Source organism: Neomonachus schauinslandi, chromosome 10, assembly GCF_002201575.2.
Source record: "Neomonachus schauinslandi chromosome 10, ASM220157v2, whole genome shotgun sequence".
Taxonomy (NCBI): domain Eukaryota; kingdom Metazoa; phylum Chordata; class Mammalia; order Carnivora; family Phocidae; genus Neomonachus; species Neomonachus schauinslandi.
Genome location: NC_058412.1, coordinates 127,604,126 through 127,630,291, shown reverse-complemented (window position 1 = coordinate 127,630,291; position 26,166 = coordinate 127,604,126). Strand labels below are relative to the sequence as shown.

The window sequence follows — 26,166 nt, the reverse complement described above, 5'->3', positions numbered from 1 at the left end:
GAAAACAACCTATCGGTGATTGGGGGGTGCCCCAACTGAAACACCACCACTGGAAGCCATTAAACTTGCTTTTGTCAAGTGAGTACTGCTATATACAGGGGTGTTTCCCTACCTCGACCCCAGACTGCCAGCATCAAAACCTTGAGATGGAGGCCCCAAAATCCTCTCAGGGATTCTGTGCTACTAAAGCTTGAGAATCACTTCATTTGCGAGATGGAAGATAACACTCTCTACTAATGAAATTAGAATATATCAAATACGTGGATTTCACAGAGCTACAGGTCAGCCTTCTGCCCCTTTCTTAGGCAATGGTCTTTTCTACCCATTGTGACCCTTAACTTCTAACCTACCCTGTAGCTCACTGGATCAGCAGCAACTGCAAGCATGTCTCACCAAAGTGTTGAACGCCCCCCCCCCCCCAGAAAACGAAATAGAAGAGGTTGCTTGTGCTGTTCTGAAATGGCATTGCAACACACCAGTTATCAGTTGGCCACCATGAGGTGGTCTAGAAAGACATAAATTCTTGATGGTGCATCCAGTTAGGAAATACGGCATTTTCTATCGACTACTATTAGGTGAGCTTGAAAACAGATCCAAACGTGCACCGAAGGAGGGTCACCGTTCTGGAATTCTTTGCATCCTGCTACTTCCCATCAACGTACTCCACTTAAAAACTTTAACGTTCACTAGAACTTAAATGAGTGGAATTGCAAATTAGGTGGGAGTTGTGTTCAAAAAACCTGCATATAAGGTGAAAGTTGCATATCCTGGAAATGCTCCAGTCGTGACTTCAAAGTGCAAGTAAGAGAAGGACAGAGGAAGGAATGTCTGGAAGGTCCATAGTCTCATTTGACAGACAGCCAGAGAGGGAACACAAGCAAGGGGGGAGAGAGAAGCAGGCTTCCCGCCGAGCAGGGAGCCCGATGCGGGGCTCGATCCCAGGACCCCGGGATCATGACCAGAGCCGAAGGCAGTCGCTCAACCGACTGAGCCACCCAGGCGCCCCCGGAATCTTCACTATTTAAACGAGTTGTTGCAGCTGTGTGTTTTTCGGAATACGATGTTCTTGCACCTGTGATGGAGGCCAAGTGCCACCACTGCCTAGCACACCATTAAGGCCATTTAAACCTCAGCTGGCTTTTGCCTGAATCTTGCTGGACCTTTATTAAGGTTTTATTACTGAGGCAAAATGGATCTCCTAATAAGCCAATTGTTCACCTTTTGGAAACTGATAAGAGGCTAGAAATAAAAGGGTTTTCCCAGTGTAGTTGCAAGCACTGTGCTGGCTGTGACTTGGACTAGAGCTGAACATGACGCTACATTGTACCGACTACGTGAAGTCGCCAGACTGAGAGCCTAGAGATTAATGGTGAAGGCCCTGCACAACTTCCTGGTGGCTGCCTCTGCCGCCAAGGCTAGCTAAACGGGGTTCCCCAGGAAGAGGGAACCAAGTGAGGCTCAAACACAGAGCCCTGTCCTCCAAGGACCCCTCCTCCTTCAGGCTAGGGGCATGACTACACCTTTCCTAGGAGCTCGGCACACACTGCAAGTACTCCGGTACCTTCCAGACATCCCTGAAGTGTTCCTGGGACTAGTAGGGTACTCAATTCCAAGATAATTTGAATCCTCAAAACAGCCCTGCCCTAGTGCCCAAATACCCACCCACCCCCAAACAAACAAAAAAAATCCTGTGAAGGGAGTATCAGCTCCAGGTTTGAGAAGCTAATTTGTCCCAAGATCCCAGCTGGCAGAGGAGAGAGAGAGAGGCTGACTCGGACCCAGGACATCTGAGTCCCCGGCCACTGGCATTCCAACTGCATCATGCAGCCTTGATCCTGGCTAAAGACAAGCCCGACCCGTAAGAAAGGCTTTCCCTGCTGTGAACGCAGACACACGAGGCTTGTCTCTAAACCAGCACGTCATGCTTTCCCCGGCACAGCGTCTCCCACCCTCCTCACTCACACTGCCGCCTTGGTCATCTGCCTAACAACTGCTTTATGTACTTAGGTCTCAACTGCCCTTTTTAAAAAGGAAAACTTTGTCTCTACAAAAAAGGACAGGCAGCAGAATTTGCCATTAACGAAGACGTCCGTAAAAATAAATTCAAGACAAAACATGAGACTAAAACTTCGCCACCTGTTACCGCTTGCTGAGGGCTGTGAGCCTGAGTCTGGCTCTGCTTGTTAAAAAGGAAAATCGGAGGGATTCAGGGCACACCAACACCAACATGAGACTTCTTCCTTGGCCCAGGCAAGACAAAGAATCGGGGGAGCCTCGAGTCTTGGTGTGACTTATGTTTCCTAATGCATGCCGAGTGGCACCAAAGAGCCCAGAAGCGGCTCTGGCTCAGAGGGCCTCCCAGGGAAGTCTTCCCCATCAGCGATGACCTAACTCTCCTTACCCAGCTTCAGACACCTTTTTTTATGAATGGGACTGTCACTGGCAGGGAACAGGAACTCCAAGTCAGACTGTGCTGGATAAAGGGGACACACAGGTAACAACTATGCTCAGGGGTGTAGGCAAGGACTCAGGTCCTCTGTCCTCCTGCCCACCCACATGGTCACCCTCATCCTAGGCCGACACCCTGGTGTCCACAGGGTGCTTCGCATTCACCTTCCCGCTCTAGTGAGCAAGAGTCCTGACCTTGGAGCCAACTGGACCATTCCAGAGCTAGTCTCTGGCTGGAGGGCTTAGGTCAGAGCTATCTCAGTGAATCCTTGGGAGCTCAGATGACCCTGATGGGCTTAGATCAGTCCGCACCCATCTCTGGAGCTGGGGTGGAATCAGTTCAACACAAACCAGAAACCAACTCAAACCCAATCCCACACCACACTCAGGAAGGTGGGAGGCGGACGTTGAGGTCCCTGCACCCTTCAAAGGAAAGCAAGCTCGTGCAGAATGTAAAACAGAAGAAGGTGTGGTTGCTGCAAGGCAGGGAGCCAATCGCTGAAAATCTCCTGACTGCCAGTCTCCGAAAGCTCCAAGGCTGGGCGCCTGCAGACTGAAATGCCCTGGGGAGGTCTACCGAGGCCCCTCCCCCACCCCAGGGCTTCTGACGCAGTTGGTCGGGCGCCCAGCTGATTCCTCTGTGCCTCCAAGACTGAGAAGCCCTGTTTTTAAAGACACACGAGAATGTGGCCTACAGCCCGAGCCCTCGCGTGAGTAATACCCTTGCTGCCTGGGGCTTCCTATGTAAGACCATTTGTTTTCCCCATTCAACAAATACCGGTTGGACAGCCTAAGAACCCCCACCCCACACTCAGAGAGGCGGCCTGTGTGTAGAAACCAATTTTTTGTTGTTGTTTATTTCTACACCCAATGTGGGGCTCAAACTCAAAGCCCTGAGATCAAGAATCACATGCTCCACGGACTCAGCCAACCAGGCGCCCCCAATTTTTTTAAGTAATGGCCACACCCAATGTGGGGCTCGAACTCATGACCCTGAGATCAACAGCCGGACACTCCACTGACTGAGCCAGCTAGGTGCCCCTTAGAAACCGATATCACACGTGCAAGCGAATGCCCAAGCATCCCCTGGGGTCACGGTGGGGGGCAACGAGGAGACCGTGGGCCCCCCAGGTGGGGCTCTGTCTGCCCCCCCTCCAAGGAAGAAACGCACAAACCTTGTCCTCCGGCGCACGTCCGGGTCTGCTCCCTCTCCTCTGCCTGGGGCCTGGCTCCCCAGAACAGCGGTGGGGACGGCAGGCCGTGCTCCACTTACCGCGGAGCAGCCCCGGGAACCCCAGGAGCAAGTCCTTCCGGTGGGGGGGCCCACCTGCCGCGCTCAGGTGTGGCTCCGCGGGGGCCCCGGCGGTCCGTCCCCACCGAAGCCCTGGGTCCGCCGCCGCCCTGCCCTTAAGGCCTTCCCCACACCCGCCCCACTTGCAGCCGGCAGGTGCCCTGGCTCCAGGCCCAGCCAGGAGGCAGACGCAGCCTCCACCGCGCCCAGCTGACCATCCCTGAGAAGAACTTGGACGCTTTTGAGGCCCCAGCGGGCCCACAGGCCTCACAGAGGAAATTCTGTGAAAGCGCCCCCGAGTCAGAATTGCTTTGAGTTCTTCCAAAGCCAAAGACAGCTGTGCTCTTGAGCAAAAGACGAAGCGGGCCAAGCACATCTAGGTGCCTCCCAGAGCCCAGCCACCTTTGAGCACCCCTCTGCCACCCCCTGGTATCAGAGCTTCTGCCTGAGCCTCTCTCTGCCTCCACTAGGCAGCTTTCTAAGTAACTTCTACACCCAACATGGGGCTTGAACTCACGACCCCAAGATCAAGAGTGGCATGCTTTACCAACTGAGTCAGCCAGGTGCCCCCACCAGGCAGCTCTTTAAGCAATTTTTTCAGCCCTCATTCAAGCTGTGGACCAATTGGAAACAATAAAGCTTTCTGCAGAAGGAGGGAAAAAAAAAATTAAGTGGGATTTTGCTTTAAGATGGGGAGGAAAATGCCCTGCTGCCTCCAGCTTCCTGGGTCAACAAATCATCTCCAGAGAGTTGGTAATCCTATCAGTAAACACCTTTGGGGGTATTCTACTCAGCCTCTAACCCTGCTCTCTGAGAACTCCCCTTTATGCCCCAAGAAGGAGAGCTTTTATCACAAATAGATGTTCGATTTTGGCAGATGCTTTGCATCTGTGGAAATGATTGTGTGGTTTTTGACCTTTATTAATACAGTGTGTTACACTGATTGATTTTCAGATGTTAAACCGACCTTGCATTCCTAGGAGAGATCCCACTTGGTCATGGGGTATAATCCATTTTCTACGTTGCTGGATTCAGTCTGCTAATATTTTGTTGAGAACTTTTGCATCTATATTCGCGAGGGATACTGGTCGCTAGTTTTCTTAGGTCTTCGTCTGACTTGGAATCAGTCACTTCCAAAAGGAGGGCCATGGAAAGCACACACTTCTGCAGTAAGACCGAACCCCCTTGTCCCCAGGGAATTCGGAATCAGGGCACAGAGATGCTTGCAGGCAGGCCAGTTGCTAACTACACATAATGGCCAGGCAGCCTGTCGCTTACCCCCAGCTGCATTTCTTCACATACCCCATATCCTTGGAGTAAATTCTCCATGGTCTAAGGGCCTCTGGTTCTAAGACTCTCAAATGCCAAATGCCCACAGGGGCCAGGCAGATCAATAAATTAGTGAAACAGCTGGGGTACAAGAGAAACCTGGAAGAGCATGGCCCTCTAAAGCAACTCAGCTTTAGCTCATCGTTTCCAGCAACAGTGTGAGCCCAGTAGTGCCTGATGTTCCAATTTTTGAAGAGAAGCTGGAAATCCAGTTCTTTCTATGGACTTGTCCTCATTTTTAATTGCTGGCAACTGATTTGGGTTAATTTTTTTGAAGAGGTAAACACCAAAATACCAAAAAGTATAAAAAAACCTGAAACATGAAAAGTCGACTTCTCACCCAAGACAGAGATTCACCGTGCTCAAATTTTTGTGTATCCTTCCACAGAATGTTAATTCCTTTCTCACACAGATGGTAGGATATCGTGTGCATTTCTCTGCACCTTGGCTTTCATATGCTGGTGACATTTCCATTACCAGCTCATAAGGAACTCCTAATCGATTTTTACAACTTCATAGGATTCCACCCGTCTTTATGTGTGTGTGGACATACTAGAACTGAACCAATCCCATTATTGATGGACATTTAGACTCCTTCCAGTCTTGGGTTATTTCAACATGTGGAGAATCACCGTTTGCGTTTATCATTTCTCTCCTGTGTGTGTCTATTGGGAGGCGAGATCCCTAGAGGTAGAATTACTAGGTCCAAAGGCATAAACATTTCTAATTCAGATAGGTACTGCCCACAGGCCTCCACGAGCATGGAATCTCACTAGCAATGCATGAGAACATTTGTTTCAGAATTTCACTGACAGTGTCATCAAAAACATTTCATGTTTGCCAGCCTCACATAGTGAAAACAGAGGAATTTCAATATTCTTTCATACTTACTGGTAGAGATTATCTTTTCATGTATTTAAAATGCCTTTTACATTTTCTTTTCTGTGAGATGCCTGTTCATATCCTTTGCCCATTCTTCTACTTTGTCTCTTATTTTTGGTAGGAGCTGTTTATATATTAGGGAGATTATCCCTTTATAAAATGAGTTGCACATAGATTTTTCCCAATTTATCACTTGTCTTTTTGGTCATTTGTCTTTCGAATTTGCTTAGGATTTCTTGTTTTGTTTGGATTTTTTTTTTTTTTGGTTGAGTTTTCGGTTTGTTTTTGCCATTCAGAGGATTTAACTTTTTTATATATAATCAAATGTATCTTTAAGGCTTCTGGATGTTGAATGATTCTCCAATGTTTCTGCCTTCTTATATGAATTCATTTTATACATCTAACTCGTCCTTAATCCATTTGGAATTTTGGAAATGTTCCTGGTGTACAGAATGAGGTATGGAACTCGCTTTATTTTTTCCAGATGGTTACCCAGTTGTCTCAACACGAAAACATTTTTAAACAGTTCAGGGTAAACCACACATTTCTGCCAACGCGTGGGCCACCTTCTTGAAACCTCTTGCTTTGACAGACATGAAGTTCACATCCACTGGGAAAGCAGGGAGGTGGTTGCCTGAAGAAGAGCCCAGCTCTTCTGAAAATTTGCAATGCCCTTTATATGGGCGTCCCACAAAAGAACCTTGTCCTGGGCAGCAAAGTGACCCTGGCAAGGGCTATGGGGCCTGCTTGAGTCAGCAGTCAAGGCTTTCCTTTACCCGACAGGCCATCAGCTCACCTAGCACAAGGGCAGTGCCTCCAGAATACCAGCAAGGACTGAGGTCAGAATCGCTGGCAGGGTCTGTGTCCTGGCCCTCCCTCCCCCCAAGGTGTCCCCAAATGTCCCTCAAAGTTCACTGTTTGGCATCAGGACTCCCAGCAAACTTGGAATGGCCACGAGTCAGCTTTCCCACGGATATTCTCGTGCAAGCTCTCCCCTCCTTGCTGACCTGGGGGAAAGCGGGTGTCCCTGAAAGGATCCAAGGACAGCGAAACACAGTGAAGGCCAGTGCATGCTTCCATCTGTTCTTACTCCGAAATTTAAGGGCAGTCCCTAAGTCACTCGCTGTTGACGCTCCTGGATGCCACCCATCAACTGAGAAACAGCACAAAAGTTGGCCCTTCTTCCAGCCAGGCCAATCACCATAGCAACGCCACCCACTGCAGTGCCCGTTGCCGGCCCTGAGGTCAGCATTCACACGGGTCCCCTCATATCATCCACACAAACACCCCCCCAGTGGGCAGGTGCCCTTGTTCGCTGCATTCTCATTGAGAAGGAAGCTGGGCTCAGAGAGGGTAAGCAACTAGCCCAGGGCCACAGGGCTGAGAGATGTTGGAGCCATCCAGGCAGCCTGACCTCAGAGCCTAGAAGCTCTTAGCCACAGTCCTGTGGTCTCTATTTTAGGACACTCACGATGCTGTGGCTTGATCACATGGCGTTCCCTTTCACCTCCCCCTGGCCCCTGCTTCAGGCCCCGAAAGGGAAAGAAGCCTGGGCGTCGCCAGCAAGCCACATATACTCGGCCTTCCGGAAACTGGTCTCCTCACCGCTTGTCTGAAAAATAACTTTCCCTCTCCCTGAGCGGACACAACAGGGCCCAGGGAGTATCTGAGCTTCCTTCATTAAAAGCGTCCCAATCAATACAGCACGGCCACGAGGATGAACAGTCTGCCGCTTACATGTAGCGACAGGCACAGTGTCAGCCGGGGAAGCCGACACACAGATGGCACCACGTGGGCCCCGTCCACCCATCCGAGGTTACACGAAGTACAGACGCCTGCGATGGCCGTCTGCACGGACAGATGTCAGCGTGCTGGTAGCCCGGGGCGGGGTTTGTGAGAAGTCACTGGACCTTCCACCTAGGTGAACCTTTCTGTATGTAAATTATACCTCGATCATTTAAAATAACGCATACAAGGGGCGCCTGGGTGGCTCAGTCGGTGAAGCGTCTGCCTTCGGCTCAGGGCACGATCTCCGGGTCCTGGGATAGAGCCCCGCATCGGGCTCCCTGCTCAGCGGGAAGCCTGCTTCTCCCTTTCCCACTCCCCCTGCTCATGCTTTCTCCCTCTCTCAAATGAATAATCTTTTTAAAAAATCAAAAAAATAAAATACAAGTTTAGAACAAGTTTTTTACTAAAAAAAATAATCTCCACAGGAAAATGCTGGCTTCTCTTGAAACAAGGTGTCCACCTATATCTTTTTTTATTTTTTAAGATTGATTGATTTATTTTAGAGAAAGAGAGAGAATGTGAGAGCAGAGGGAGGGGCGGAGGGAGAGAGAGAATTCCAAGCAGGCTCAATCCCATGACCCATGAGATCACGACCTATGCGCAAACCAAGAGTTGGATGCTCAAACCAACTGAGCCACCCAGGAGCCTCTGGCCTGTATCTTTAATTCTAAAAATGTGTCCTAAAGTTGTCAAGATCCAGCTTTACTCCTTGCTTTTCTACTGCTCTCTCTCGATTCATGATGTTAGATTTCCTTGAAATTCGAATACAGGTCTGCAGTTCAGATGTGCGCGTGTGTTTTCTTGGCTCTGTGAGGAATTCCAAAAAAAACAACCCAAAAAAAACCTCACAAAACCCAGAATTATTCATCACCAAGGTGAGAAATCTGGAATTCCAGGACAAGAGCAGGAAACTCATCGGCATGAAATGAAATGAAGGCCAACCCACCTTTGAAGACCCCTGGAAATCCTAACGATCTCTCCATTCTTGCTGGGAATCTAAAGGCCGCGTGAGGGGCTTCCCGACGAGCAGATCCGGAGGGTCAGGCTTGCCTCGGTGGCAGGAGCTCCCTTCGAGAAAACATTTGCACCCAGACCACACGTGACCTCTTGACACCTTTATTGAGATGTTTCACAGGCCGGCGGGCACTGGGGTTCGCAGACAAGTCAACCACCGCAGGCGAACCTGGAGCCGTGCGCCCGGTGGCACCGAGCGGGCCCCCCATGATTCCCACGCAGAGCCCTTCACGGAGAGACGGGGGTGGGGGGGTGGGGGGGCTCCGAGTCCCGGGGTCTAGAGCCACGGTGGCTGCTCGGACCCGCCCGCCCGGGGCCCAGAACACCCGGCAGGCCCAGCCCCGGCGGGAAGCTCCTGGTCCAGATGGGCGCTCGGGCCCCGCCCTGCGTGGGCCCCAAACGCGTCTCCGAACCGCGTGGCTTCCCGTGCAGCGAGGGAGGGGATTCAAAGCGGGAAGGGACAGCAGGAGGACAGGCCGACCCCGCGGCTGCGGGGGCTCACACGCGCCGGCGCCGGGGGCCGGGGGTCCGCAGAGCGGCCTGGCCGGCGGCCGCGGGGAAGTAGTCCTCCGTCCGGTACAGCGCGGGCAGCTCGAAGGGCAGGGGCGCCGGCGGCTTCTGGAACGACAGAAAGCGAGGTGCCCCGTGAGCCTCCGGAATTCCCTCGCTCTGTGACCCAGGATTTCCAGTCGCAGGAATGACTTCAGCCCGCGGGGAGTGTTGCCCCTGCGACAACGAGGCCACGGCCCTTTGGTGGCACTGCCCGGCAGGGCCAAGGCCACCCCCCCACACACACACACACACACGCGAGGGCGTCGGGCCACCAGCGCCGGTCCCCGTCCAGGGCGGAGCGCTGCCGGCGTGGGGACGCACAGGTCTGATAGAGACGGACCGAGGAGGCATGTGTCCCGCACGCCCGCGTGTGCGTGCGTGTGCGTGCGCGCACACGTGAGCTCCGCGGGGGGGGCCCCGGAGCCGCGCACCAGACCGGCTGCCGGGCAACTGGGGGGCGGGCTGAGCGTTCTTTCACCGGGTCCCCATCTGTGCCGCCTCGAGTCGGTGCCATCTGAATGTGTTACTTTTTCAAAAAAAAATCAAAAACCAATTTAAGAAGTGCTCACTTGTATCTGGTGCGCATCTTTGCTGAGAAGGCTGGCAAGAAGAGATCTGCCATCCAGCAGCCCTCCCCGAGCTCCGGTTGCTGAGACCCTTTCTGGCGGAGAAACCAGTTTCACAGAGGACCATGGCAAGCAGGGCTTCTCAAACTGGCTGCACGGTGCCCCCCCACCCCTCCCCTCGGGAGAGCTAGGAAACGCCTCGGAGCCCCACCGTGCCTCTGAGGACACTGATCAGGGGTGTGGCCCGGCCCCGGGGTATTTCAAAATCCCCAGATGGTTCTCATGCAGAGCCACGGCTGATCCCACCCCAATGACTACGGCCCTCTTGGAGGAGGGACACTAGGCCCTGCTGGGAGATGGGAGGTATGTGGGGCTCAGGGGTGCAGAGGGACGAGGTCCTTCTGCAGGTCTCCACTGGGCGTCCCTCTCGCCACCCTCCTCTTTTCCCCGCACTCCCTTGACTCCTCTCCCTTGACTCTCCCACCCCCTGGCCCCCTCCAGCTGAGACCCACTCTGAGCGGCCTGCAGGTGCAGGTGCCAGGGCAGGGGTGGGGTGGGGGCTCTGGCCCATGGCCAGCAACAGCTCCCCCAAAGCCCAGCACCTCCGTGTGCCCCGCACTGCGCTGCGTGCATAGTTGGCCTCCCCAAATACTTGTTCCCCCCAGCGACGCCCTGACCACCATCCCCATGGTGGAGGGGGGGAAACCAAGGCTCAGCGGGGGTGCCTGACCCACGTCCCACGTCCTCCAAGCCTCCGCCCACTCCACCACCAGGTCCTGAGAGCCGGCGCCAGCCAGGGCCCATCTGCGCGCAAGGCGGCAGCCCCAGACAACCCGGGCTCACTGGCAGGAGAGACAAAGGAACCAACAGAACTGCTATGTGAGGGCTCATGGTGGGGAGGTGCAAGGACCTGTGGAAACTGGGGGAGGCCCAACTCCCCCTGGGGGGCGGGTCAGGGAGGTTTCCCGGGGCTAGAGCAGGCAGGGCGCGCTTCCAGACTGAGGGAATGGCACGTCACAGTGCTGTGGCGGGGGAGGGAGGGGCACTTGGGGACTCCAGCGGCTCAGTCTGGACTGGGGCCAGGTCACTGTGTGGACAGAGATGAGGCTATAAACCAGGGCCAGATCACATGGGCTCTCAGAGGCCGTGCTGAAGAGCTTCATCCCAAGGGACCAGGGAGCCACTGAAGTCACTAATCGGGAGTATGTGTGTGGAATTAGGAGTTTTAGAAAGAGCAGAATTGAGGGGAAAGAGGGGAGCAGGGAGGAGGCTGTGGCCAGGATCCCCTAAAGGGAAGCAGCCAGGTTTAGGGCGGGAGTGCACAGATTCTCATGTCTGAGCCCCAGAGCCCTGAATTTTGCCCCACAGAAGGAAACCATCAAAGTATTTCAAGTAAGACAGAATGTGCTCAGGTGTCTGAGGACTACATACCTCCCCGTGTCACCATCCCACAGCTGGAAAACCAGGATGAGCCATTCATCATGGCAAAGGGCCAGCCTCATGAAAGGGCAACAGAACATTCCATCTGTCAACCCTGGGTCAGCCATTCTTGGCTCAGCCTACTTGGGGGTACTTGGGGCCCAGGCCTACCACCTGCCCCCTTTTTCTAGCACCTTCCTGGGCTGCCCCCTGCCACCATGGATGGGATGCAAGGCCTCCAATAGCTCCATGACCAGAGCACAACTGAGAAATGAGCCACAAGATATACCTCATAGCCTAAGGGATGCAATCTGTGGGTAGCCCATAGGCTTAGGATCTCTTCACCCCATTTCTCCTGAAAATTGGTCATTGTAGTAATCTAGAAAATATAACTATCAAGCAAATAATGACAGCTTGAAGACCAGTTCCCTGGTCCTGATACATGGGGATCAAAGAACATTTTGTGATCCTGAAATGATAGGTCCCTTCTCCTGACCATCAGGTCCCCAGACAAGGGAAGGGGCCCATGAGGGGCCAGTGTGGCCTCATCCTGACCCCCTGTTCTTTTTGAAATAGTTCCACCATTCAAAAGGCGGTGGCTCTGAATGGGTAAGACACCCCCCAGGGACGGGGCTTCTGCTTCCTCCTTCAAGGAGAGAGACTTCCAAAAAAGGGAGAAAATCAATATAATTATAACAGAACCGAGGAGAAGTCATCCTAAGAGCCTCCTAGTGGCCCTGGACCAAACCCCCGCCAACATCTTAGAGCACGTGGGGAAATGTGGGATGGTGACTCATAGCTGGTTGGAGAGCTGAGCCTGAAGTCAGCCAGGAAGGGGTGACCTCTGATGAGCCAGGGGGCTCCAAATGTGGCCTCAAGGGCACACATGCTGCTCTTAGAGAGTGGGGGGTGTGCGGTAGACACAGGCCTGTCTAGCCTCCACCGCCCTCTGGGATCGGCATCCTGATCTTGAAAGAACACTCGTGCCTGTGCCGGACCTGGCCGCCCTCACCACCCGCTATGGCTCAGGTGGGGGCTGTGGGGGGTGGGAGGCCTGACCCACCGGAGCTGTGACCCGGGGGCGTGGGGGAGGATGGTTCATGAACCTGAGGGCCACCTCTGCCACCACAGTGCAGGGCCTGCCTGGGATTGAAGCCAACACAGGGACGCAGAGCTGGGAGACGGAGTGAGACAAAGTTCTAACGATATCATTTGAGCAGCCGAATCCATCATTGCCTGAGGCGGGAGTTACCCTGGGCCGGCTCCTGTCCATGAGCCCTGGACTTCTCTTGTTTGCTTCAGCCAAGTTGACCTGGGTTGCTGTCACTTGCAACCAGGCATCCTAAAACAATAAACCCACAGTGCAGCCACTGACTACTTGCAAACCAGCGGCTTGAATCAGCAGGTAAGGGCTGGTGTGCAAGGCTGAAAATAGCCAGATGCCCCAGCTGCTGCTGGGAAGAACAGAGCACATCCTGGAAGCCAGGCCCCAATCACAGGCACGTCAGGACACCATGGAAACCCAGTCCTCCACACCCGTTTTCTCCTGGATTCTCCGGGCAATCTGCAAAACTGGGGTCTTCCTTGTGTCTTTGAAGTGGCAGGAGCCAGGGGACCAGGGAGCTGGAGTCCACCAGGCCTGTCCAGCTCGAAGCCCAGCCTTTGCCCATCCCCAGACAGGGCCCAAGTCTTTGGGGACAGAACAACAAACCCAAACCCTTGGGAATCTCCGAGGGGACTTCAGAGATCTCTACCTCCCATCCCTCCTTCTACAGATTCCCCTGGGGGTGGGGGGTGGAGCGGGCTGCCAGGTAAGCAAGGAGGAGTGTCCAGCTGCGGGCTCCCCAGCTCCAGCCTGCAGGCAGGAATGTTCCACCGGCCTGGGACTGGTTGGGAGACGGGGCAATCTGACCCTGCAGGTGCCGGACTCTGCCGCACCCCCTCTCTCAGAGTCTCCCTTCACTGTCCCCTCTCCCCCTCTGCCCCCAGTCCAGAGCTCGCCTGCCGGCTTACTGTGCTGGGCCTGGCCTGCTCTTCCCTGTCTACCCACATCCGCGCATCCTCACTCCCACCCTGGACACCCGAGTTCTCAAACCTGTAGCCCACACACCAGACGGATGTGCTCGGTCTGCTTCATGATGTCTAAAAAATGGAATTAATTGCAAACAGGCAACAAATCAGGAGATTTCTCATGAACACCAGACTGCCAGCTTCCCTTGGAAAATCAGACGATCTGGCAGCTCCGGGCCCACAGCATCTCATGGGCTCCAGGTGGCCGAGCTGGGGAGCAGGGGCTGCTCTCCTGGGGTTCCAGATCCCTCCCAGCCACTTCGCCATTTCGACGGCCTGCTGCTGCCAGGAGACCCCTCACGGCTGGCCTCCCTGGTCATCTGCGCCACCAGGAAGCTTTCACACAAGTCCCCACAGGGCCACCGCAGGACTGCGTTCAGGGCGGATCACTGTTTCCCAAAGCGAAGCTCACCCACCTCAGGGTCTTGGCTTTGCCCTGTGCCACCTGCCCACTTGTTTCCAGAAATCCCCACCCCCTCCTTGGAAGTCCTGGCCCGCCTCGTGTCTCCCTCTTGGGAAGCCCTGAGCACACATCCTGAACCCTGGTCCGCTCTCTGCTCGGGCCAGGGTCTGCAAACTTGCTCTGTGAAGGGCCAGACAGTAAACACGTTAGGCTTTGCAAGCCACAGGTCTCTGTCGCAACGACTCAACTCTGCCCTTGAAGGCCCACAGCAGCCACAGATAAATATGCAAACCAGCAGCTCGGCCGTGTGCCAGGAAAACTTCACAGAACAGTGGCAGGCCAGATTTGGACCCCCGGCCACGGTTTGCCCCTGAATGAAATCTGTCTTCCTAAAGAGATCAGGACAAAATTCCTTCCCTGTATCTCCCATATAATGGGCGCTGGGTGATAGGTCACCAGACCGGGGCTGGAGGATTCCGCGCCAGGCCCACTGTGCTGACTGTCCCGGGCCCGAGTGCTATTTGGTTGGCTGCCCTTGGGCCATCACTCCAGCTCCAGCCCGTCCTGCCTCACCCAGCAGGCCACGCGGCAGCCCCACTCGTGGGCTGGCTTCTGAGGTCCACAGGGTCAGCCCCAGAGCCTGGTCAACCCCTGGGGGACTGAGGCCCCAGGCTGACTTTGTGCAGGGGAGCTCGGGTGCCCAGAGGCCCACACTCCTCGCCTAGGTCACCAAGCACCCCCAGCTCTCTGGGGCTTGGGAGAGGCTCCCCCCACTTCAATCACTATACCTACTGTGCCCTAGGCTCAATGCAGTGTCAGTGAACCTCCCAGCCCTCTCCAAGGTCGGGTTTTCTCTGCCCCTTGAGCCTCACCAGAGCTTAGCTGCCCCTCCCCTTGATGGGGCTGCACTTGGCAAGTGGCCTCCAAAGAGCAGGATATGAAAAGGAAAAGGAACTGCTCAGGAGGAACCTGGCGAACACTACCTGAGTCAGGTGGTCAAGGTCAACACCATCAGTGCTACATCTTGTTGACAGCCTGTGCCCTGGATGTGATGAAGGCACTTCACCTCTGCAGTCTTCCTCCCCAAGCCCGTGGCCCTGGTCTAACCACGAGGAAAACATCAGATCGGCCCTAATAGAGGGGTATTGCACAAAATACCTAACCAATATTCCTCAAAGCTTCAAGGTCATCAAAATCCAGGAAAGTCTGAGAAGCCATCCTAGACCAGAGGCGGCTAAGGAGGTGTGAACTAAACAACGCGGTTGGTATCTTGGATGCAATCCTGGAACAGAGAAGGACATTAGGGAAAAACTAGCAGAATCCGAACAAACTGTGGGGTTTAGTTACTAGCAATCCATCAAGGTTGGTCCCCCAGCTGGGACAATGCACCACAGTAAATACGGTCGTAACAGTGAGGGAAACCAGGTGAGGGGTACATGGGATCCCTCTGTATTATCACAGCAACCTGCCCTAATTCTAAAATTTAAAAAACATAGCTTGGGGCGGGCCAGGAGGGGAGGCGGGGAGAAAAGCAGCAGACAGAAGAAACAGCTCTATCTGCATAGACCGAGCCCCCAGCCTCTCTACAACCACAGTGACTGAGTACTGAGCACTTTCTGAGCACCCAGGTCAGGATGGGCCCTGAAGGTTCACAGCCCATCTGCTCTCACAGCTGCTGAGAGAGGCAGGTATCCTTAATCCCATTTTGCAGAAGAGGAAACTGAGGGTCAGAGAGGTACTTGCCCAAGATCAGCCTGTTGGGAAATGGCCCAGAGCTGGACTGGAAACCAGGGCCACCCAGCCCCAGCCCCAGCCTCCAGCCAGGACCCAGGAAGCCCTGGGGCTGAGTGGGGCTGGGGGTGCGCTCTCAGTGCGGGGCTCGGGGTGTCCCTTCGTTGCCGGCTTTCCAACCTGAGGGACATCAGGAGCTGCCCGCTGCCCCACCTTCCAGCCAACTCAGAGATCGCAGACTGGTGGCCTTTGGTTAGCATCTGGCCCGCAGACATGACTGGTTTGGCTCATGTAAATTTAAACATGAGTTAGCTGCCATCATGGAAGAACTGGGGTGTTTCAAATAAATACGGAGTTCCTATTTCTCCTGAAAGGAGCGATCTGGCCATGCTGGGCCCACGTTCCTGTGGGGTGCAGGGAGCTGGCCCCTCTACTGGGCTGCCCGCTTGCCGCCGTCCCCGCCCGGCCTGACTCACTCGTCCGCGGGACCTGCCGGGCCTTGTGGACATCGGAGCCCGCAGTGGCCCCAGGCTCAAGTCACATCACTCAGACACGGGGCTCCCGAGGAGCTGGATGGAGAAGGCGTTGCTTCCCGTCCCTGACCCTGGGCCCCATGGGCTGGGAACCGCCAGCCTGGGGCTCCCGCCAAGCCCAGCGGCTGCCTCCCTTACCCCCTGGCTCCCTTGCGCACCAGAGCCCGGGAGGCAGGCACTGAGACCGCGGAGGACAAGGCAGCCTGGGAGAGGAGAGGGTAGGTCACATGCCCAGGGTCACCCAGCTGGGAAAAGGCCGAGCTAGGAATCAAAGTGGGCTCTCGTGAGCTTTGGACCCTGTCCCCCGCCACCACCAGCCCACGGGACCTTCCCCTCGGTCCCAGCCTCCCTGCTCCGGCCCCGCCCAGGGCTTTCTGCACCTCAGGCCACGCCTGGCTATTCTGCCTGCAACGTTCTGTGTCTGCTCCAGGGCCCCAAGTCTTCTAGAATGCTCTGACAGCTGTGAGCAGAGCTCCTCCCATCTCTCTGTAAGCAGCCCCTGCGTGTCCAATCCTGCCTGAAGGGCTGGACTGGCCAGCCTCGCTGTGCCTGCCCGAAAGCTGTCCCCCTTCCTCTCCGAACGCTCCCACCCAGCTGGGCCACCAGCCCCAACCTCCGCCAGCCCAGGGACCGGAGCAGCTGGGGCAGGCTGCTGAGGTTCTGGTGACAGAGGAACGGGGCTGGGGGCTCCCACAGCGCGCGGCCCCTGCCCGGAAGGATCCTAGCAGCAGGGACAAGCTGGTGCAGCCTCGCTATGGGTGGATGCTGACCCCAGGCAGCAGCTCTAGAAGGTTCGTGGATCCCCAAGGATTCTGCTTTTAGCTGGAGGAAAAGCGTTAACATGGAAACTAGCAGAGGAGGAGCCCCGGGAAGTCCTGCCAAGATACGGCTACTAAATCCAAACTCACACACGGTCTGGGAGCGAAGACAGGACAGCCAGGTGGTAGGAGTCCTGTCACGGCCTCCTCCAGAACTAGACCTTCCTGGGGGCCTCAGCTCCAGACCCAGAGTCGGATCTCTCCACCCTTGACCCACACTCTGCTGTTGCAAGCCTGGCCCCTCCTCCCTCAGGGCCCCTCTTCCCCGAGTCCTGGCTCCCCCTCCAGCTGATGCTTTGCATTGGAGTCCTCCTGTCTGAACTCCGAGGGCCCTGGGCTTTGCTTCTCATCCCATGGCCACTCATGGAATTGTCTGACTGCCATGTTCTTCCATGTGTATTTTAAAATATTCTTTTGGGGTTTTTTTTGAAGATTTTATTTATTTATTTGAAAGAGTGAGCGAGCAAGAGAGTGAGCACAAGCAGGGGGGGAGGCAGAGGGAGGGAGAAGCAGGCTTCCCGCCGAGCAGGGAGCCCGATGCGGGGCTCGATCCCAGGACCCCGGGACCATGACCTGAGCAGAAGGCAGACGCTTAAACGACTGAGCCACCAGGCATCCCTACGTGTGTATTTTTAATTGAGCACCTGCTATGTTCCAGAACCCCAAATCTGCACAGGTATCACAAAGCCCTTCTACAGATGAGCAAACTGAGGCTCTCAATAGTTATGTGACTCACTGCGAGGCCCACCCACTGCCCAAACTGGACGACCGCATCCCCCCTGTCCTCAGTCCCTTCTGCTAACTCTTCCCAGATCCCTCTCCCCGTCACCGCTGTCGTCCCATTGCTCCCAGCTGAGGCTCTCGCCCTTAACCCAGTCTCCACATGGCAGCCTGAGGGATTGTCCTAAGAAACAAATCTGATCCTCTGGTAAGTGCAACACTTAGAAGATAATGCGACTCTTCACCGTCGCCTACAGGCCCTGCCACCGAGGTCACTCGTCTGGCCAAACCCAGACCACAGCTGCGTGCCGCTTGGCCTCCACTGGGCTGAGGGTCTTTACTAGTATTGTTGCTTCTGTTCAGTCGTTTGCATCCTCCTGTTTTTGAATGAAATGCCACTTCTCTTGAAAAGATGGATCTCCAGCTTCTTGTTTAAAAAATCCAGAGCTCTGGTGCGCGGAGTGGTGATGACGAGCTGGCTGAGTTCTGGCCAGCCCCTTTCAGGGGGGACCCGTGCTCTCACCTCAGCCACCTGGCTGGCCCTCAGGCTGGGGTTTGCGACCCCAGAACCCTATGATCCAGCCTCACAGTCTGTTACCTCCCAGTACGCAGAACCTTCCAGCCTGGAAATCTGTTCCTAGACTTCCCCAGGGTCTGTCCTGACTTGGACCCTTGCACCTGCTTGTCCCCCTCAAGGCTTTGCCACTGGGGTCTTCTCCTGCTGGTGTCTTCCTTCTGGCCCTCCTAAGGGACCCCCAATTTCCCTCCCCTGCTGCACCACAAAGGTGCGTATCCTGTCTGCCTCTTTCCTCAGTCTCCCCACCAAGCTGAGCTCCATGGGGATGGGACCTCTGTCAGTCTTCAGGGCCACAGCCCCAGGGAGGCGAGACTCAGGCGAGAAGTGAATGAACTTGAATGTGCTCGACAGCTGAGGCAGAGCAGGAAGGGCCGGCCTCTCGCCAAGTCAGGGCTCAGAAGCCCGAGACCAATGGTGATGAGCATCATCTCCAGATGGGGACACCTGAAGGGGCTCGAGGCTGGCACCCCTGCCCTGCCAGGTCCGTGCCCCACTACTGGAACACCAATCCTGTTAAAAATAAAACAGACTTGGGGCGCCTGGGTGGCTCAGTCGGTTAAGCGGCTGCCTTCGGCTCAGGTCATGATCCCAGGGTCCTGGGATCGAGCCCCGCATCGGGCTCCTTGCTCAGCAGGGAGCCTGCTTCTCCCTCTGCCTGCAGCTACCCCTGCTTGTACTCTCGCTCACTCTCTCTAACAAATAAATAAAATCTTTAAAAAAAATAAAATAAAAATAAAAACAAATAAAACAGACTCAAAGCAATGTGCTGGCCTGGAGGGGAGCCTGGGGCGGAAAACGGTTGTCTATGAAAGTTCTGGTGAAATCCCAGCCAGGCCAGAAATTTAGTGACTAGGATGGAGTGTTGGTGTTGATGACAGTGCCTTCGTGCCGTAAGATGACAGTGAAGGAAAGTGATTAAGGGGCCGACCAGAACTCTGTATTGCCTTCACGAGCTTTCTGTAAATCTACAGTCACCCAAAAGAGAAACGTCACTGAAAAACAAATAAATAAATCAAGTGCGCGCACAGCAGCATCTGCAAAGGACTGAGCCAACGACACAGATAAGAGCTATTAAATAATAACACGCATGTCGTGACAATAACAGCCGCCAAACCTTGCGTTACTTGAAATCACGGCTCACGACAACCCGGTGCAGAGCTTCTAACTGCAAATCCCGCTACGCAGATGTGGGGGCTGAGACTCAGCAGGCTCAGGACCTCACTCAGGGTGTGACTCTTGCAGGTGACAGGGCTGGCCTCATGGGTGTGCCCCCCTCCCCGTGCAGTCACACGGGCCCTGCTCTCCCTCAATGCTCGCTGTCACTACCTGGAAATTCTTAATAAGCTCTAACAAAGGGGCTCTGTGAGTTCTGCAGCCCGTCCTAGGGTCTCTGGGCTCCCAGGGTAGGTGTTCACGCCTCAGAAGGGTCATTCACGGGTGGCTCCATGGGGAGCGTGGGGCCAGTACCCTTGGCCGAGGAAACATCACGGGGCAAAGGGTAGCCGCAGGAGCAGTGGTGAGTTAGAGGGGGGCCATCGGCGGGTGGATTCGGGTGGAGCCAGGACTGACCCACTCTCGACACAGCAAGGAAAGGAAGTTTCTTTCCCAGCCCAGAGCATCAAACCAGCCACCCCCTCCCAGGGGTCTGCTCAGTTCAGCAACCGCCTTGTCAGATACTCCGCGGCCCGACAGGAGGCACGCTTATGCCCAGAGGCCAGCCAGCGGTGGTCCACCTCCAGACGAGTGTCCGTGGCCTCTGTCAACAGCTGGCCAAGGTCCCCAGCCGGCTACTGTCATGTGCGAGCCGTACGTTCTCGCTCTGATGCTGGTTATCAATAGAATCCTTGGAGGTTTTGTTGGCTGGCCTCAAACGTGGTTGGCTCCACAAAAGAATGTTGAAAATAGCACCAGTTAGCTCTGGGAAGCAGAAAGCAAACACAGACTCGATCAACCATTCTGTCAGGGTCCCTAACGTGGATAGCGGTTCTCCATCAAATAAACAAGCCATTAGGGCAAGAAGAGAGGCATCCACCAGAACCAGCAGGTGTTGGGAAGCCGCCTCCATGCCTGCCCCATGTCCCTGCCCAGCGTGGAGAAAGACTCTTGTCCCCGGGCTGAGCAGCCACCTCCTGACAGCTGACGGAGCCTGCCTCAGAGCCACGGCCCCGACTGTCCCCTGTCCCAGGCATCTAGGCAGCCTTGGGAGCCTCCTCTCAATCCACCCTTTCTTCAGACCCAGCTGTCCTCAGAGCTCTGGTCTGGGCTTACAAACCTCGGCCGGGCCTGCCTCCTCCGAGCAGGCGGCCTGGGCTGCAGCCACCGCATCAATGCCATCCCCAAAGCCCTGGCACTCGCCTCGGGAAGCCCTTTTCCAGGAGCTCGCCCCCCGTGCTGTCCCGGTCTGATTAAGACATTTTATCCACTGGGCCCCCTGAGAGTGACAAGGGATGATGTTCAAGGTCTGGAAAATAACATCTGAGAGTGAGAGAAAGAAAGAGGCCTCGATGGGGCGCCTGGGTGGCTCAGTTGGTTGAGCGACTGCGTTCAGCTCAGGTCATGATCCTGGAGTCCCGGGATCGAGTCTCACATCGGGCTCCCTGCTCGGCGGGGAGTCTGCTTCTCTCTCTGACCCTCCCTCCCCCCATGCTCTCTCTATCTCATTCTCTCTCTCAAATAAATAAATAAAATCTTTTTTTAAAAAAAGGAAGAGGCCTCGAGATGGGCAGAGCAGGAGGTAACCGGAGACAGGGAAGGAGACACAAAGAGAGGGAGAGCCGGAGGGGGACAGAGACACACCCGGGAAAGAGAGAGAAGATGAGGAAACAAGATAGGGGAGACTGAAAAAAAGTAGAAATAGATGGAATGCAGGAGGGGAAGTGGGGGAAATGGAGAGAGAGGGATGACACGAAGAAGTAAGACAGAAGAGGAGAGGGAAGGATGGGGGCCAGGAAGTGGGTGGCTGGGGCAGGTTGGGGACAAGGACCCGGAGGGGAGGAGATGGGGATGAGAGTACATTCAGGACCTCTCCAGACCCCAGCCAGGTCACTGCGCCAGAGGCCATGAGAAAACACTGGCCAGCCACCAGCCCCCACCTGCCGGCCCCACCCCTTTGTCAAAGAAATAATATTCCCAAAGGACAGAGACCGTCTCAGAAGACAGGTTAGTCTTTGTGGAAGGGACTCCATCTCATCTTAGAGGCAATACTTGGCTCTTTTCCCATGTGGTTCAGGACTCCTGAAAACCCTGGTCTAAACCCTGCATCTCGGAGCCCAGCCAGTGGGGCCCAGCCCTCTGGCTGCAAAGAGAGAAGGGCGGAGGATGGAAAGATCCTGAGCTCGCTCCCTCTCTCACACCCACCCCAGACACCCAGCCCGGGGGCAGCCCCACCCCACCTGCCAGGACCTCGTCTGTCTGTCTGTCTGTCCAGGGCTGGCCATATCCCTGTGCCTGGTGCACTTTGATGCTGAATCAATTCGCACTCAGTCATCGACCTGGCGCCCCTCTGCCTCCCTGGGTGGCCTCATTCAGCCTCGGGGCCAAAGCCACTGGCTCCATGCTGGACACCTCCAGACCTGAACCCCACACTCACATCTCCAACTGGGGCTCCACCTGCAAACACATCCACACCGACTCTTGAGTCACACGGCAACTTGGACGAATCTCCAGGGAATGATACTGAGCGAGAAAAGCCAATCCTGAAAGGTTACCCAGTGTAGGATTCCATTTATAGAACATTTTTGAAATAGCAAAATTTGAGAAACGGAGGGCAGATTAGTGGCTGCTGGGAATGGAGCAGGGGTGAAGGTGGTCATGAAAGGATAGCCAGAGATCCCTGTAATGTGGGAGATGTTCAGCGTCTTACAGAACCAATACAACTGTAGAGAACCAACTGTTTCAATGTTAATACCTGGCCAGGACACTGTACTACAGTTTTGCAAAATGTTACCACTGGGGGAAAATGGGCCAAGTGTACAAGGGATTTCTCTGTATTATTTCTTAACTGTGTGTGAATCTACAATTTTCTCCATAAGGAATTTCAATTAAATACCATGCTCCCCCCCCCCACACACACACAGAATGGACCCTGTGTCCACAGCCCCACACTGCTCTACCCTGGTCCAGGCCATCAGCATCTCTCCCTGGACCATCCCAACGGCTCAGAACTCCTAGCTTCCACTTGGACCCACAGGCCAGACGCAGGCCATCTTGGATCCTGTAGAGCTGAGTCCCAGCCCTGGGCCCAGGTCTGCTCCCTCCGCTCCCTCCACCTTCCCCTCCCTGCTCCGGTGGGCTGCCTGCTCAGGTCTCACTGCTCCTGCAGCTGCCCAAGACACCTGCACACCCCCTTCCCCACCTCCTCCAGTGCATCCCCTTCTCAGGGAGGCCTTCCCTGACCACCTCCTGCCCTCATCCAACTCCCTGCATGCTTCTTCTTTGCTTCTCTCTGTCCCCTGGGGCACCAGACTGTCAGCTGCTGGAGGGCAGGAGTATTTTCTGTCCTCCTTGGGTTCTGAGGATCTGAAAGACCGAACAGCTCATACAGGTGGGTGGCTAAGTATTTGCTGAATGAACGAATGAAGAAACGAATGTAGAATGAACAGAAGAACAGAGGGGAGGTCCGTGGAGATTTGGCATCAAAGGAGTTAAGTCTGGCCCGGGGGCTGGGGAAAGAGGGGGTGAAGGGCTGGGGTCTGGAGCAGCCCAGGAGGACTTACAGGGGAATGCGGGGGAGGAAGAGGCCACTGTGTGCCTCAGCACAGAGGGGGGGTGGGCGGGGCCAGCTCCAGGAGCAAAAGCCCAGGGCACAGAGAACACCCTGCAGGCTGGCCACGTGCCCACACCCCCAACACACACCCCAACACTCTTTCAAGAAAACCAGACACAGGGTTTGGGTGGAGGCTGAGCTCACTTTCTGGGGCCTCCTGAGGATCTAGGGGCCAAGTCTAAGGGGCTTCCTACCTAATCTGCCCATTTCCTCCAAAGTGGCTCACTGCTCGGGGAATGAGGATGTGCGTGAAGGCGGGGGTCGTGGGGGCCTGGGGGTCACCGAGGGCCTTGGATTTGCTCTGACATGCTCTCCAATGCCCCACATGGAGCCGCCAGTGCTGACAGCCGGTCCCTTCATCCAGCACAGGAAACCGTCCCACTCCCACATCCCTCGGACAGCAGTGGTCCCCCTGCCTAGCTGTGCGATCCTGGCCAAGTTACTTACCCTCTCTGTGCCTCCGTTTCCTCACCTGGTAACAGGGCTAATGATAGTTCCTACTTTGCAGGGTGTTACGCCCATGTAACTGCGGAGTGCTTAGAAAGCGCTAAGTGCCCGATGGTTGCCGACCAATTTCATTACTATTACGGCCCCCTGAATTCATATTCTTTTTAAATACCGTCAGTAGCTCAGAAAGAGCCCAAGCGTACAATTTCATAGCATTGCACTTTTAGTATTAAATGCATTCCAGTTTCAAAACATGAACATTTAAACTAAACCACAGCTGTGGGAACGCGTGCTGGTACTGCTTTGATTTTTAATAACAAGGGGCCTCAAAAATTGTAAGTGTGGGGACATTCCCCAGCCACTAAAAGGCATGGCTCATCTATCAACCAAGGCAGCCGGCTCGCAGTAGATACTCGATAAACACCTGCTGATCAGTGACAAGTTACGGGAGGCACACACACTGGCAGCCAGCCCCAGCAGCAGCCCCCCGCCTGTGGCCTCCCATTTCTCTCACACCAACGACTAATGCCAGCTGGGCCACTCCTGCCCACCCGCCCCCTGCCCCCCCCCCACCGACACCCACTCCTCGGGGTATCGCCTGAGGCCTCTGGAGCCAGGTCCGAGCCAGCTGTGAGCTGCCGGTCACAGGAGGGGAAGAGGGGGTGCGGGGGCCACAGTGCTGAGACCCCCAACCCAGGCCCCAGTGGGCACCTCCCCACCAGTGCTCAGCAACATCCAGGCCTGGAAGCAGCCCCTCGCTGCTCCGGCTCCTCACTACATTTAAAAGCCAGCATTACCCCCTTCCGACTGAGGCTCCCAGGTTAATTATTAGGACTCTCCAAGTAACGGGAACTTTGGCCTTGACTTTAGGTCTGGCAGCAAGACCAGGTGCGATGGTATCAGCCGGAGCAGGTACCTGGACGAATTTACTGCTTAATGAGACGTGGTTTATTTTCCCAGAAGAAAGCTGAACAGAGCCAAGTTCAAGAGCTTCCCAGGCCCCTCAGGCATCCAAGGGATCGCACTTCCTCCAGAAGCCCCAACCCCAGCTTCAGGCATCACGCAAGTACCTGCGCTGACGAAGGGCTCACCTGCACGCGTCACATCCCTCGGAACCAGGACGGCCGATGGCAGCTGGCCACCGTCGGCGATCCAGCGCCAAGCCAGTCCTCCCTCTCCCATGGCAGCCACTGCTCTGACCCCCCTCTCCTTCTCTGTCACGCGTCGGGGGCATGCAGCCCTCTTCAGATTTAGCTGCTAATAGCACCCGCCCGGGAGCTGTACTTTCTGGGGAGACGGGAGCCTAGGCGGGGACCCGGCTTCATCATCCCGTCACCCTTTGGTGCTCAGTTCACAGCTGGTATTACTAGTGGCTCCCACGTACCGCGTGTCACTGCAGGACTCCCCCCTACGGGGCGCTCACGTCCCCAAGGACACCAGGGCTCTGAGAGGGGCGGTGGGTGTCCACGGCGGAGCCCAGCTGGTGCACATAGGACCAGATTCAGACCTGGGGGCCCCTCCACTCCACCCCTCTTTCTATCTGAGGAGGGAGGGGTCCTGGTGAGGGGAGGAAGAGGGAGGGGGGCCAGGGGGCACGGTGAGGCTTTGTGTGGTGCGTGTGACACGAGGAAACAGAAGCCCAGAGACACATGGAGAGAGGCAGAGACGGGCAGATGAACGCTTCGGAGATGGCATCCAGATGGACACAAGCCTGACAGGGGCTGACCTCCCCTCGTGGTGGCCAGCTTGGCCCCCAATGTGTTGACAGTGGCGGGGACTCAGAGGCGGACCCCAGATGCCCCCGGTGCCTGTCCCCCAATGACCCAGCCTCACCTGGGACATGTCCTCGGCCAGCGGTGAGCTGCAGTCCTGGCATGAGCAGGGGGGAGTCCGGCCCAGGGGCGACGGTGGCTCGGGGAAGAGGGGGTTGCCCCATTCAACTCCCACCGGTGGGATGGGCGGCAGCTCTGCACCAGCTCTTGGGGGTGCAGGTGGAACCCCCAGTCGCTCAAAAGGAAGTTTCTACAAAACGGATCCCAGCAGCCCACACTCAGAGCAGCTGCGGGGTGCTGGCCCCGTGCTGAGTGCCGCACACACGAATCCCGGTCCCCGGAGGCAGTGTGTGACCCCACAGGTGCTCTGGAGCCAGGCGGCTGGGGGCACCTGGGCTGCTTCTCTTCCCTCCTCTGGCTGGTTGCGGGCAAGCGGCTCCACCTCTCCCTGCCTCGGTTGCTCTTCTATAAAATGGGCCAGTGATGGCTGCCCACCTCACTACAACAAGCAGGAACTGAGGCCCGAGTTCAGTCCGGGGCACCCAGCACAGCGCCTGCCATGCAGGACGTCCTCACCTGGCTCCCCCACCTAGTGATGTATGAGCCTCAGCACCCAAACAGTGCTCACATCCGAGCAGGTGCCCGACAGGAGTTTGCCAAGTAAAAAGGGAATCCTGCAGGCTGCCACCCTCAACCCGATTCCATGAGGTTTGAGCACTGCTCCCCCATTTCATAGAGGGGAAAGGTGAGACCCCGTTCCAAGGCCACAGAGCTGGTGAGCAACTCTGCCAAGGCACAAACCCAGGGCTGTTGGGCTCTAGAACCCATGCTTTCATGTTTTTAAACTCCTATTTCGGGGGGCGCCAGGGTGGCTCAATTGGTTAAGTGTCTGCCTTCGGCTCCGGTCATGATCCCAGGGTCCTGGGAATCGGGCTCCCTGCTCAGCGGGGAGGCGGCTTCTCCCTCTGCCTCTGCCCCTCCCCCCAGCTCATGCTCTTGTGCCCTCTCTTGCTCTATCTCAAATAAATAAATAAATAATCT

At 55.7% G+C, this 26,166-nt stretch overlaps 1 protein-coding gene across 2 annotated transcripts in view; it reads right to left on the bottom strand.

The window, feature by feature from the left end:
* Positions 1-9,140: 9,140 nt before the first annotated feature.
* Positions 9,141-26,166, bottom strand: part of BCAS4 (breast carcinoma amplified sequence 4) — a 55,532-nt gene continuing 38,506 nt past the window's right edge. For both annotated transcript variants that reach the window (XM_021685914.2, XM_021685915.2), the window contains one exon: positions 9,141-9,370. In XM_021685914.2, the coding sequence (XP_021541589.1) occupies positions 9,251-9,370 (120 nt within the window). In that variant the 3' untranslated portion in view covers positions 9,141-9,250. The remainder of the gene's footprint in view (positions 9,371-26,166) is intronic.